The following is a 14562-nucleotide window of genomic DNA, read 5'->3' as shown; positions in this document are numbered from 1 at the left end:
ACAACTGTCAGGGACTAACCTGTAGTCTCTATGTGCGTACAGCGTGTACAGCGGGTAGGGACTGCGCCGCGGGCTCGGGCTGCGGCTGGCGCTGCCCCGCGCGCCCCCGGCGCCCGCCGGACCCGCGCTCAGGGCGCCCAGGGGTCCGACGGGCCCCATGGACGCGACGGGTCCCACCGACCCGCCGGGTGCCCCAGACCCGCTGGAGCCCGGCGCGGCGCAGGCCCGGCGCTCCGCCCCGCCCGCCGTCGACACTGGAGTTACATTTGTAAGTTAGTAACCTCTTGCTCTTTCGTTCAATCTTTCTCACTCTAGCTCTCTCCCACCTCTCACTCCATAGCACTGCGTGATACGACGTTCGCTCTGTCTCACTTTTTCTCTCAATCTTTCTCACTCGCTCGCTCCCTACTCTCACTCCACGGCTAGTCGCTTCATGCTACGTTCGCCCTGTCTTACTCTCTCTCAATCGGTTTCGATCGCTCTCTCTCTCTTTTTCGACACCTCCGTTGCATACCGGCGTGACGTTACATCTGTAAAAATTTTACCCTCATGCGCATAGAATCAGAATTGAGGAGATCCGCAAAAGAATGGCACCGACACAGCTCAGCGAGTCGTGAAGCTGAAGTGGCAATGGGCGGGGCACACAGTTCGAAGAGCCGATGGACGTTGGGGTCCCAAAGTGCTGGCGACCCCGCACCGGCTGGTGGACCGACACTGGTCGCTCGAGACTGTGGCCTACAAGAGGCCTATGTCCAACAGTGGACTCCATCGGCTGATGGTTGAGGGTTACTACAGATGATGATGATGATGATGATGATGATGATGATGATGATGGTGATGATGATGCTGATGATGAGGGTACTCACAGTGCGGGCGCTCGCGGCGGCGCGCGGGGGCGGCGGCGGCGGGGGCGGAGGGGCTGGGCGTGGCGCGACTGCGATGTACCGCGAAGTCTGAGACACACACAAACACACACCAATCAATACCTCGATAGCTCAGTGGTGATCGGAATCATCATCGAGGGGTGCTGGTTCGATCCCCGTCCTCTCCTAACACAGTATTTCCCGACTAGTTACAGGGGAATGTAGGAATATTGGTCATATTTAAAAAATATAGCAAATATTAAAAAACAAAAAAAAACTACACACATAATATCAGTAGGTTCACTCAGAAATAATCATGGTAGTAGTACTTCCCTAGAGAAAGCTCACAATGGTCTACTACTTGTCATAAAGCAGTTACACAGTACCAGGGCAGCATGGCTCAGTGAGAGCTTCTTCCAAATCAAGGATTAGCAAATAAGTACTACAGTGTCATGAGCAGCTAGAAAGTATAGTCGGATGCAATCTTTGTGACGTTTACAAACATCGTGCGTATCTAACAAGATTTTCGGTATCATCGAGTACGTAGGAGCGCGGAGGCAGGGCACCACTGTACGGTACTGTAAATACTACTGTACGCAGTGGCATCTGCGGCTTATTTTTAGTATGTCATACAGATTTCGTTCGACTATACCAGGGCATCATAGTAAACAAAAAGTATTACAGTTGCTTTAGTAGGAACACGTCCCTGAAGCGTAGGTATTAAGCCGATACCCTTCATATAACAACACAATGCGCCAGGGATACCATGTTGGTACTTTAGTAGTATTTCCCCGGAAAAGCTGCGTCATAATAAGCCCTACTACTCGTCATAACCGGCTCCACAGTACCAGGGTCTCATGGCTGAGTGAGAAGAGCTTCACTTAATCGACGATTAGCTAAGCAGTAGTACAGTGTCATAAATAATCAGTTGAAAAAAGTACCAGGAGATCATAACACAGTAAGAGTATTACTGTTAAAAACTGATTATAATTTTATATGTGCAGGTTTATTCTCTTCGGTTTTCGTGCTTCTAGATTCATGTTGTTGTAGAGTTTTTTTATCGTCTGAGTTTTATTTGTGTTGTTATAACAACAACACCTTTAAACCATCGACCTGAGGCGAAGTTGTTAAGTCTCAAGTGCCTACAACCCTTCACAATAGGAACACAATGCGATAGAAATAATAACAACGGTGGTAGTACTTCCCCTGACGCGCTGTCACAAGCTCTACTACTTATCATAACCAAGCACACAGTACCAGGGTCTCATGGCTGAGCGAGAGCTTCACATAAGATGTATGAGCAGCTCCGAAGTACCAGGGCATCATGGCACAGTAAGAGCAGTCGGTCGCTACAACAGTGTCATACGTCACACTCACCGGGCGGCGGCAGCAGGTCGGCCACGTGCGCTGCACCGCGCCGCGCCACTTGCAGCGACGAGTACGCTGCGGGGGAGACATACTTACATTATTAAAAAAAAATGTCAAAGAGAAGAGCTTAGCTTTTAGCGTTTTCTGTTCTATTAAGCCGATAGAGGTGACAACATATGAAATAAAACCATTGTATGACAGTTACATAACTTCACAAAATCTATAGTTATAGTTTACAATGGCTAAAGTGACATATAGTCACACAATGGCTAAAGTGACATATAGTCACTCAATGGCTAAAGTGACATACAATCACACAATGGCTAAAATTACATATAGTCACACAATGGCTAAAGTGACATAGTCACACAATGGCTAAAGTGACATATAGTCACACAATGGCTAAAGTGACATATAGTCACTCAATGGCTAAAGTGACATACAATCACACAATGGCTAAAATTACATATAGTCACACAATGGCTAAAGTGACATAGTCACACAATGGCTAAAGTGATATATAGTCACACAATGGCTAAAGCCATAAAGCTTAAGCCATGTTAGGCAAACCTACAAACTAGAAATAAATTGTGTACGCCCACGACTCTACCGACGTGAAATTCAACCACACACAAATCCCGTAGGAACCATGACTTTACCGGGATGTAGCAGCAGGGTGAGATTGCTTAGGGCATCGATTTTCCTCAATCCGGCACAGCTGACGTGACACACTGTCACACTTTCACTCACCGCGTATGACGGACAGCTCGATGGCGGCGCGCAGCTCGTCGTCGTCGGCGCGCCGCACGCACGACATGCCCGCCGTGCGCGGGAGCCTGCCAGACGTATAGCGCGACACTGTGACATAGTGTCACACTGTCACACTTTCACTCACCGCGTATGACGGACAGCTCGATGGCGGCGCGCAGCTCGTCGTCGTCGGCGCGCCGCACGCACGACATGCCCGCCGCCGCCTCGCGCTGCCGCCCGCCGTGCGCGCGCAGGGCGCGGGAACCTGCCAGACATATAGTGACATATTGTGACATAGTGTCACGCATACGATATATAGCAATATATAGTTTAACTTATTAACATTCATTATTTATGTTATTGTAGAGGGGAGGTATCACTGTTGGTATAAATATTAGGGTAATTGATGACTTGAGCTCAGTTGTTTATGAGGCAGCGTAGACACCGTCACGCTGCCAGTCGCGGTAGTGATTATGTGCAATAACGTTTTGTGTTGTAATTATTGTAATGTGGGCATAGAGAACATATCGGGTAGGGAATGTGAGTGTTGATTCATTCTAAAGAGATCCGTTAAACCTATTCCCAAGGTCACAAGTCCTGGGACCTGCTCGAGGTGTTTCCTCTGCCACAAAATAATGGTACGATCACTGTTTCTGCTACCCGTCACGTCACAATAGTGTCACACTGACATGTAGTGTCACAATGTCAGTGTGACGTACAGTGTCCAAGTGTCACAGTAGCATAATGTAACAAGTTACACAATATAGAATTGATAATGATGATGCAAACTTCGTAACGTTTAGGATATTAGCTGCGGGTGTAGACTTACTATATAAAAGTACACTACAATACAGACGCGTGAGGCGACCAGTGATCGGCAGAGAGGCGCGCGCGGTGTGATGTTGTGTCTCTGCGTCGCCACGTTACCGCGGATACCTAAAGATTTGCATTCACGCACGATGTTCGGAAACGTCATAAAGTTTGCATTGTGCTGTAACAACATCGCAGCGATGTTAACAAGTGTCACATGTCACAAGTGTCACGTGTCGAACGCTCGGTGTGACCACTCACCGGGTCGCGGCGTGTGCGTCGCCCCGTCGCCGAGGTCCAGCTGCAGCACGGCGCCCAGCTCTGTATAGTACACAATACATATTTATTGCAATCTCACAGTACTTGAGTACAAGCTAGAATATCATATTAGTACGTATATACAGGATGCTCCCATTACTATTATTCTAGAGTATTTCCCATAACTCTAGGGTTATTGTTTAACAAAAATTAATTCAAAATTGATATATTTTCTTACGCGTTACTATCTTTCGCTACTTTTGACTGACGATCTTAGGCGTTACTATCTTTCGCTACTTTTGACTGACGATCTTAGGCGTTACTATGTTTCACTACTTTTGACTGACGATCTTAGGCGTTACTATCTTTCGCTACTTTTGACTGACGATCTTAGGCGTTACTATCTTTCGCTACTTTTGACTGACGATCTTAGGCGTTACTATCTTTCGCTACTTTTGACTGACGATCTTAGGCGTTACTATCTTTCGCTACTTTTGACTGACGATCTTAGGCGTTACTATCTTTCGCTACTTTTGACTGACGATCTTAGGCGTTACTATGTTTCACTACTTTTGACTGACGATCTTAGGCGTTACTATCTTTCGCTACTTTTGACTGACGATCTTAGGCGTTACTATCTTTCGCTACTTTTGACTGACGATCTTAGGCGTTACTATCTTTCGCTACTTTTGACTGACGATCTTAGGCGTTACTATCTTTCGCTACTTTTGACTGACGATCTTAGGCGTTACTATCTTTCGCTACTTTTGACTGACGATCTTAGGCGTTACTATGTTTCACTACTTTTGACTGACGATCTTAGGCGTTACTATGTTTCACTACTTTTGACTGACGATCTTAGGCGTTACTATCTTTCGCTACTTTTGACTGACGATCTTAGGCGTTACTATCTTTCGCTACTTTTGACTGACGATCTTAGGCGTTACTATCTTTCGCTACTTTTGACTGACGATCTTAGGCGTTACTATCTTTCGCTACTTTTGACTGACGATCTTAGGCGTTACTATGTTTCACTACTTTTGACTGACGATCTTAGGCGTTACTATCATTCACTACTTTTGACTGACGATCTTACGCGTTACTACACACACACAAGGCGAGGGAACGCACCGGGCGGGCGGTGGTGTGTGCGCGCGTGCGGGTGCGGCGCCAGCGCGTGCGGGTGCGGGTGCGGCGCGTGCGGCTGCGGGTAGTCGCGCGCGGTCAGCAGGTGCGTGTTGGCGTTGGGCGCCATGGCCACGTCGGGCACCGCCGCCGACAGCCGCCCGCCGCGACCGAAGCTGCCGCTGCTGTAACAACAGCCAGTGGTTAGTGTAGTGGTCGATGCGGCTCGTGCTCACCGGTGCCGGCCGCCCGCCGCGCGCGCGCTCTCACTGTGAGAGGAGACTCGTGCTCAGCAGTGAGCCGAGTGTGTGCAGTCGATGCGGCTCGTACTCACCGGTGCGGCGCGTCCTGCGGTCGCTGCGGCAGCTGCCGGCCGCCCGCCGCGCGCGCGCTCTCACTGTGAGAGGAGACTCGTGCTCAGCAGTGAGCCGAGTGTGTGCAGTCGATGCGGCTCGTACTCACCGGTGCGGCGCGTCCTGCGGTCGCTGCGGCAGCTGCCGGCCGCCCGCCGCGCGCGCGCTCTCACTGTGAGAGGAGACTCGTGCTCAGCAGTGAGCCGAGTGTGTGCAGTCGATGCGGCTCGTACTCACCGGTGCGGCGCGTCCTGCGGTCGCTGCGGCAGCTGCCGGCCGCCCGCCGCGCGCGCGCGCTCTCACTGTGAGAGGAGACTCGTGCTCAGCAGTGAGCCGAGTGTGTGCAGTCGATGCGGCTCGTACTCACCGGTGCGGCGCGTCCTGCGGTCGCTGCGGCAGCTGCCGGCCGCCCGCCGCGCGCGCGCTCTCACTGTGAGAGGAGACTCGTGCTCAGCAGTGAGCCGAGTGTGTGCAGTCGATGCGGCTCGTACTCACCGGTGCGGCGCGTCCTGCGGTCGCTGCGGCAGCTGCCGGCCGCCCGCCGCGCGCGCGCTCTCACTGTGAGAGGAGACTCGTGCTCAGCAGTGAGCCGAGTGTGTGCAGTCGATGCGGCTCGTACTCACCGGTGCGGCGCGTCCTGCGGTCGCTGCGGCAGCTGCCGGCCGCCCGCCGCGCGCGCGCTCTCACTGTGAGAGGAGACTCGTGCTCAGCAGTGAGCCGAGTGTGTGCAGTCGATGCGGCTCGTACTCACCGGTGCGGCGCGTCCTGCGGTCGCTGCGGCAGCTGCCGGCCGTCCGCCGCGCGCGCGCTCTCACTGTGAGAGGAGACTCGTGCTCAGCAGTGAGCCGAGTGTGTGCAGTCGATGCGGCTCGTACTCACCGGTGCGGCGCGTCCTGCGGTCGCTGCGGCAGCTGCCGGCCGCCCGCCGCGCGCGCGCTCTCACTGTGAGAGGAGACTCGTGCTCAGCAGTGAGCCGAGTGTGTGCAGTCGATGCGGCTCGTACTCACCGGTGCGGCGCGTCCTGCGGTCGCTGCGGCAGCTGCCGGCCGCCCGCCGCGCGCGCGCTCTCACTGTGAGAGGAGACTCGTGCTCAGCAGTGAGCCGAGTGTGTGCAGTCGATGCGGCTCGTACTCACCGGTGCGGCGCGTCCTGCGGTCGCTGCGGCAGCTGCCGGCCGCCCGCCGCGCGCGCGCTCTCACTGTGAGAGGAGACTCGTGCTCAGCAGTGAGCCGAGTGTGTGCAGTCGATGCGGCTCGTACTCACCGGTGCGGCGCGTCCTGCGGTCGCTGCGGCAGCTGCCGGCCGCCCGCCGCGCGCGCGCTCTCTGCCACACAATACAAGAGTGTTACACTCGATAGCAAGCACAAATGTACCTACGAGTATACTGATATACATAATATAGCTGTTTGTTTGTTTGTTAGAACGCGTCAATCTCAGGAACTAATAGTTTGCATTGAAAAATGTATTTATCCAACTGTCATGCAATGAGGCCTATTGTAGCATGAGAGATTTTTGTGCAATGAGGTGAAGCTAAATTGCACAATAGACAGCACGAGTGCTACAATGGCTAATTACGTGCAGTGGCTTACAATACTGTTTGAAAATTCAAAAATAATTACATTCTCGAGTCAGTACGACACGAAGCGTCGCATCAGTAACTTTCAATATTATACTAAAAACAGTTATAAATACTTAAACCAGTTTACAAAACTAACGAAATGAGATTGCGTATTTTTTATTAGTAATTATTGATTATTATATTAATTTAAGTAATTGTTGAATTATAAAAAAAGTTTGTATATGCGGATGTCAAGGAGACGCGTGACGTTTGGGGGTTTTTTATGGGTTTCACCGGCTTCACCACGCTGCTTGTAAATACTCATTCTGTATGATCTTTATTCTGTGGTCTGAGTTTAATGATGATGATTGCATCACTCACCCATGGAGGCTTGCGTGGAGACACTGCCTGACGCGCAGCGCAGGGAGCCCGAGCCTGACCTGGAGGTACATGTCATTCATTAATTATTATTTAACTTGATTTTCATATTCGGCTCACTACTGAGCACGAGTCTCCTCTCATAATGAGAGGGGTTAGGCCAATACTCCACGCTGGCCCAATGCGGATTGGCAGACTTCACACACGTAGAGAATTGAAAAAATTGTCTGGTATGCAGGTTTTCCTCACGATGTTTTCCTTCACCGTTCGAGACACGTGATATTTAATTTCGTAAAATGCACACAACTCAGAAGTTGGGTTTCATTTGATCATGTGATATTATTTAAACCGCGTGGTACAGTGGGTTCCATTCCCAGAACTGGAATATATTATGTGTTAGCAATTTTAAATATTGGTTTCATTAAATGATACGTCGGTATATTGACGTATCATGACAGGAAATAGACCGTAACTGTAAATAATAAAAGACATTGTCATGATACAAGGTATAAAGCTATCGGTTCCTCATGTGCGAGTCAGTCGTTCCTTTGGTATCGCAGAGGTAACAAGTTCCAAGTAATTGCAGTGAAGTGTAAATACATATATGTCGTACTGATGTATGTAATGTACATAATAGTATTGAAAATCAACAGTGAATTTTATTTCGAAATCCCTCAGGACTTTACATATGTGATGAGCATTGATGTTTTGCAGTGTCTTTGTGTTATCCATACTAATATTATAAATGTGAAAGTGTGTGTGTTATTTATATAATTAAAAATTTATATTGTTGGAATAATAAAACAATAACAAATATAAATATAGGAGTAACATAACAATACCAATATGTCTAATTTCGTAGTTCTCAAATGTAATTCTAGATGGCGTTAGTAGTATGCTACCCCGCGGTACCGTTTGTTGTAATGATTATTACCTTACCTTACCTTATCAGCCGATAGACGTCCACTGCTGGACATAGGCCTCTTGCATGGACCTCCAAGCACAACGATCTCGAGCCGCCAGCATCCAGCGGCTCCCTGCAACCCGCTTAATATCCTCGGTCCACCTAGTGGGGGGTCGCCCAACACTGCGCTTTCCGGTGCGGGGTCGCCATTCCAGCACCTTGGGGCCCCAACGTCCATCGGCTCTTCGAACTATGTGGCCCGCCCATTGCCACTTCAGCTTCGCGACTCGCTGAGCTATGTCAGTGACTTTGGTTCGTCTGCGGATCTCCTCATTCCAGAGAAACTCCAAGCATAGCTCGCTCCATCGCCCGCTGAGTGATTTTGAGCCTTCTAATAAGGCCCATAGTCAGCGACCAAGTCTCGGATCCGTATGTCATCACTGGCAACACGCACTAATCGAAGACTTTCGTCTTCAAGCACTGAGGAATTTCGGACGAAAAGATGTCGCGGAGTTTCCCGAACGCTGCCCAGCCAAGCTGGATTCGGCGATTCACCTCTTTCTCAAAATTGGACCTACCTAACTGGACTGTGAGTCCTAGGTATATATATTCGTCTACAATTTCGAGCGCAGAGTCCTCAACAATAACTGGGTGGAGCGGTACATGAGTATTAGTCATGATCTTCGTCTTGCTCATGTTCATTTTTAGGCCCACACGTTGAGAAACCCTGCTGAGGTTGTTGAGCATGGTACTAAGGTCCTCCAGAGTCTCTGCCATAATGACTACATCATCGGCAAAACGTAGTTGAGTGATGTACTCACCATTGATGTTGATGCCAAATCCGTTCCAGTCCAGAAGCTTAAAGACATCTTCCAATGCAGCGGTAAATAGCTTTGGGGAGATCACATCTCCCTGCCGCACTCCTCGCTGCAGTTGGATTGGCCTCGTAGTCTGATCCTGTAAACGGACTGACATGGTGGCGCTTTCATACAAACACTTCAACGCTTGAATGTACCTGTAGTCGATCCGGCATCTCTGCAAAGACCTCAGCACAGCCCAAGTTTCCACCGAATCGAAGGCTTTCTCATAGTCCACAAACGCTAAGCAAAGTGGCTGGTTATACTCTTCAGTATTCTGTATAACCTGCCGCAGCGTGTGAATGTGGTCTATGGTACTAAAGCCTGCTCGGAAACCGGCTTGTTCGGGGGGCTGGAAGTCGTCAAACCTACGGGCGAGACGATTCGTGATGACTCTCGAAAACAACTTGTAGACATGACTCAACAACGAGATGGGTCTGTAATTCTTCAATAAGGTATTGTCACCTTTTTTGAAGAACAGAACCACCACGCTCCTGTGCCACGCCTTAGGTGTTGTACCCTCGTGAATGACGGAATTGAACAACCGCTGAAGGACCTTAAGTATCGGTTTTCCACCCGCTTTCAGGAGTTCTGCTGTGATTCCGTCATCACCTGGTGCTTTGTTGTTCTTAAGTTGTCTGAGAGCCATACTAATCTCGTATAGGCTGACGTCCGGGATATCTTCGGTATAGTGTCGGCTCAATTTGGCTCTAGGATCTTTGGCCAAATTGTCAACAGGCTTTTGGGTAGAGGTGTATAACTGTCCGTAGAACTTCTCGACCTCACTCAAGATCTCAGGCTTAGAAGAAATGATATTGCCCTGATCGGTCTTCAAACGTGTCAACTGTCTTCGTCCAATAGACAGATCTCTCGCGAACACTTTCGAGCCTCGATTGTTCTTGATTGTATCTTTGATACGCTCGGTATTGAAGCGTCGCAAGTCGCATGTCTGCGATTTAGAGATCTGTCTATTAATCTGACGGTATTTTAACGCGTCTGTTGAAGACTGCAATCTCATTTCTTGTCTTTCCTCCATGAGCTTGAGTGTATGGTCCGAGAACTTGTTAGTTCTTTTTGTACGGTGGGTTTTGAAAAACTTGAACCCGACCGTATGGACAGTTTCCACAAGCCTGTTGTTTAGATCGTCCACATCAACGCAATCTGCTAGGCAATCAAAGCGGTTCTGTAATTCCAGTTGAAAGCTCTCGGGGTTTTGGATTTGGGCAGGAGTAGGTCGGAGCGTAGATTTCACCAGTTTGTACCGTTCCAGCTGTAAGTTGATATTCAACGTGCCTCTTACCATTCGGTGATCACTACCGGTTTTGACCCTGTTGATCACAGAGACATCGTTGAATATATGCCGTCTGGTAGACAAGATGAAATCTATCTCATTTTTCGTAGAACCATCGGGGCTCATCCAGGTCCATTTCCTGTGTGGCGGCTTCTTGAAAAAAGAGTTCATCATGAGGAGTCCCTCCTTTTCCATGAAGTCAGCCAACATTTGGCCCCTGTGGTTCCTTTGCCCATAACCAAATTGCTCCACTCTCAACTCTGAACCGCTTCTCATACCTAGCTTTGCATTGAAATCCCCCATTACAACATTGTAATAGGAGTTTGAGGCATGTATGGCTTTTGAGATATCCTCATACAATACCTCTACCTCCTCATCGGAATGTGTCGAGGTCGGCGCGTAAACCTGTATGATCTTCAACGAATACCGTTTGGTAATTCGAAGAACGAGGAACGCTACCCTGCTCGACACACTCTCGACTCGTACAACATTGTTTACGAGGGACTTGTGGACGATAAACCCGACACCACCCTGGGACTGTTGGTCGCCCTCCCGGTAGTATAACAAGTTGCCGGATTCGAGAATTATCGAGTCCTCCCCCTCTCTTCGGACTTCAGATAACCCTATGATATCCCAGCGCAACTTGCTAACCACTTCTTCCAACTCGATCATCTTTTCGTCGGTCCGTAGAGTGCGTGCGTTAAATGTTGCCAGGTCCAGTCGTCGGGGTTGGCAGCGGAATCTCCCCCGGAGATTCTTGACACCCCTTGCCCCGCCGTTACCACGACCGCTGCCAGAGCCGGGAATAGCGGGGCCACCGGGGACTAGGGGCTGTTTGTTTTTGGATTTGTCCATGAAGATTAATGCCCGTACAATGACCACGCTGGGCATGCGGGTTGGTCATTCGCAGGGCTGATTTTTACGCACCGGTGTCGCTGCTGCCCGACACCGGCCTGTGCCATTTATGAAAATCCAGCCAGTTAGGAATGGTTATACCGCCATTGATCGGTCGCCAGAGCCTCGTCGGTCACTCTGCAGGGTGCACCACGAGCAGGTGAGGTTGGCAGTTGGGGAGGCTGACTGGTACTAGCCTCCCCCTTACACCCCAAATGATTATTATAAGTCAAAATTTAAATTGTGAATAAAGGCTCATACGTTCAGGGTATAATGCTTATCATTTCCCACGGCGAAAAGACGACCCTGTACACAATACATATAATATAACAATAAGAAATAAATGCGTGTCGTCTTCGGTGGCGCCTGGTTACCTGCAGCAGTCGTCGTCGAGGTCGCTGCGCGCGGCGCTGTGCGCGCCCCCCCGCCGCTCCCACTCCTCGCCCTCCCTGGGGGGATACAGAGAAAAGTTTTGATTGTTTGTTTGTTTGTTTGTTTAAACTACTGAAGCGATTTGACAAATTCTTTGACCGTTGGGAAGGTACACTATCCCAGAGTGTATGACAATCAATGTACGGCTCACAGCTGAGCACGAGTATGTTCTCAGATTGATAGGGGTTAGGTCAATAGTCCACCACACTGGCCCAATGCAGATTTTAATGTCAGAAATAAACATAAAATTGTTGCACACCACATTAGATTCCAAAAAAATAGTAATTCTTTTAAGGGAAATTGCATATGTTTTTATATTAATCTACCACATGAAGCTACTGGAATGTCTCTCAAAAAGTTCAAAGTGTTTATTAAACGCAAGCTTTTGGGAAAGGCTTATTATAGTGTTAATGATTATATTAATGATAAAAATGCTTAGTGTTAAACTGTATTATACGACTGTGTGCTTAGTTTTAAATAAGTTTGTAAAATGGTAGTAAACAAAAAAATAAACCTTGGCTGAGTTTGTTGTGGGCTCTTCTCGGATGAAGGCGCGTTCGGAACCCTCGTAACTTTAATTTTAAGTTTTCGACTATTATTACCACCATTAGATTAAATTAAATTATGACATAATCTTGACCTTTCAAAAGTGCTTGTAAACTAAGCCTAATTGAAATAAATGAATTTTGAATTGCCAGACTTTACCCACGAAGAAAATTCTCTGGTATGCAGGTTTCCTCACGATGTTTTCCTTCACTGTTTGAGACACGTGATATTTAATTTCTCAAAATGCACACAACTGAAAAGTTGGAAGTGCATGCCCTAGACCAGACTCAAACATATTTCCTCCAATTCGAAGGCAGAGATGACATCCACTGGGCTATCACGACTCCCTTTCTTATGTAATCAGTGTGTGTTGTCTCCATGAGCCATGTCGCCCTACAGGTGAGTTAGTGAGTGGTGCGTGTGCGTGCGGTGACCACCTGTCGTCGGGCGTGTCGCGCTCGGCGAGCAGCAGCTCGGCGCACGCGTCGGGCAGCGAGCGCTCGCGCACCGCGCGCAGGGCGATCTGTCACAGTAACACTCGTATTATACAAATGAACAGTTTGTTTGTTTGAACGCGCTAATCTCAGGAACTATACTACAGCCTTTCTTGATGAGCACTGTTTACCAACAAATAAATCAGAAATGAGGGTAGAAAACCCACATCATTTCATAACTTATTTATTTTAAATTATGTATGGTTTGTGTATAAATTGTTATATATAACATATTAACCATATCTAATTGTTGTTAGCTTTTTAATCAAATTTATTTTCATTATTTTTAGAACAAGTTAAATATAATTATTACGAGGTGTGAAATTTCCAAGCTATAAGGGCGTCTCTGAAACTCGGACCTCGGCTTAGAGAGCCGTTCTGGAAGGGTGTTTTCACTGAGTAACCCAGAAATTGAGTTAAAACACCCATGTCTGGGTGACGTCAGATATCGGGCATCTCGTCTTAGTATTGTGTGTGTGCACTCCTCTCAGTCGTCAAGGTGGGCGCTCACCTGTCGGCGCACGGTGCGCGGGTCGGCGGCGTGCAGCAGCAGCGCGCGCGCGGCGGGCGGGGAAGCACGCAGCTCGGCCACGCGCGCGCGCAGCGCCGCCAGCACGCGCGCCGACACGCACGCGCGCACGCCCTCCGTGCTCACCGCCTCGCCTGCACACAAGCGACCTTATCACTATGTACTTAGAGCTCACAACTGCTTGTCATTGTAAAGTAGGTAACTTTACGATTTAATTAGTTTAAGTAAGATTTCTTTACACACTTAAATTGACCTTTTCTGGAAAATTACCCTCAGTAGCATATGCAACTATTAATAAGTTTAATGCCTTTGGTACTGAATTAGATGCTAGAGGCCTGAAAATGAATTGGCTGTGAGTACTGAATTGGGTGTTAGTACTGAGTTGGGTGCTATTGCTACTCAGTAGGGTTATTGATATTATACTACTGAGTTGTGTTTAAGTACCGATTTGCATGTTAATATAGCGTTGGGAATCTGTATTCAGTGTAACTGCCGAAGTGGGGACTATTGCTTTTCAGTTGGGTGCTAGTACGAGTTGGATGCTAGTGTTACTTATTTGGATGCTAGTACTGAGTTGGGTGTTGGTACTAAGTGGGGACTATTGTTATTCAGTTGAGTGTTAGCGCTGAATTGAGTTTTTTAGTGCTACTCAGTTGGGTGCTAGGATCAAGTTAATGACAAGTGCTTCTCAGTGCAAATACAGATTTGAGCGATTGTGTTTATCAATTGGATGCAAGTACTAAGTTGGCTGTTATTATTAATAAGTTTCATCATTTATGGCTACAAAGGCCCTGAAGACACTCACTAAAGGTTTACCAAGTCTAATTCTTTTAATCTTTAAAGTCTTTAAGATTTAATTATTGTTTTACACTCACGAATTGTAAGAAAAAAACTTTAATATTTTGTAAATACGATGCACACTGAATCAATTCAAAATTGTCTTGTCACTTTTCACAAAATGTCAATGTCATAAAAGTTTTAGATTAATGTCAGAGTCTTGACAAGCGTCTCCGTAAGTACGCCATCTATTGGCGGTCTAGTGAACTAAACAGGCCCATTGGTTAGTTACAATCTTAAAAATTACGTTAGTAGGTCAACAATTTCCATTTAAGAAAATAAAAATAAATAATAAACTATCTCACCGCACCAAAA

General features: G+C 48.0%; 1 protein-coding gene across 6 annotated transcripts in view; it reads right to left on the bottom strand.

The window, feature by feature from the left end:
- The window catches only part of LOC112056045 (BTB/POZ domain-containing protein 7), a 37396-nt gene that overhangs the window by 6341 nt on the left and 16493 nt on the right, over nucleotides 1–14562 (bottom strand). For 3 of the 6 annotated variants that reach the window (XR_008252224.1, XM_052890125.1, XM_052890127.1), the window contains 11 exons: nucleotides 13393–13544; nucleotides 12825–12910; nucleotides 11784–11858; nucleotides 7467–7525; nucleotides 6791–6851; nucleotides 5146–5359; nucleotides 4053–4112; nucleotides 3127–3246; nucleotides 2241–2306; nucleotides 867–953; nucleotides 20–254 (listed from right to left, as the gene is read on the bottom strand). Coding sequence is in view for 4 of the 6 variants with exons in the window: in XM_052890125.1 (XP_052746085.1) it covers nucleotides 20–254; nucleotides 867–953; nucleotides 2241–2306; nucleotides 3127–3246; nucleotides 4053–4112; nucleotides 5146–5359; nucleotides 6791–6851; nucleotides 7467–7525; nucleotides 11784–11858; nucleotides 12825–12910; nucleotides 13393–13544 (1215 nt within the window). In the remaining 2 variants the exon portion in view is untranslated. The remainder of the gene's footprint in view (nucleotides 1–19; nucleotides 255–866; nucleotides 954–2240; nucleotides 2307–3126; nucleotides 3247–4052; nucleotides 4113–5145; nucleotides 5360–6790; nucleotides 6852–7466; nucleotides 7526–11783; nucleotides 11859–12824; nucleotides 12911–13392; nucleotides 13545–14562) is intronic. The other 3 variants (XR_008252225.1, XM_052890128.1, XM_052890126.1) reach the window with 2 other exon arrangements.

Source organism: Bicyclus anynana, chromosome 27 (genome assembly GCF_947172395.1).
Source record: "Bicyclus anynana chromosome 27, ilBicAnyn1.1, whole genome shotgun sequence".
NCBI lineage: Eukaryota > Metazoa > Arthropoda > Insecta > Lepidoptera > Nymphalidae > Bicyclus > Bicyclus anynana.
The sequence above is the reverse complement of the archived record's forward strand: the minus strand, read 5'-3'. Positions and strand labels throughout refer to the sequence as shown.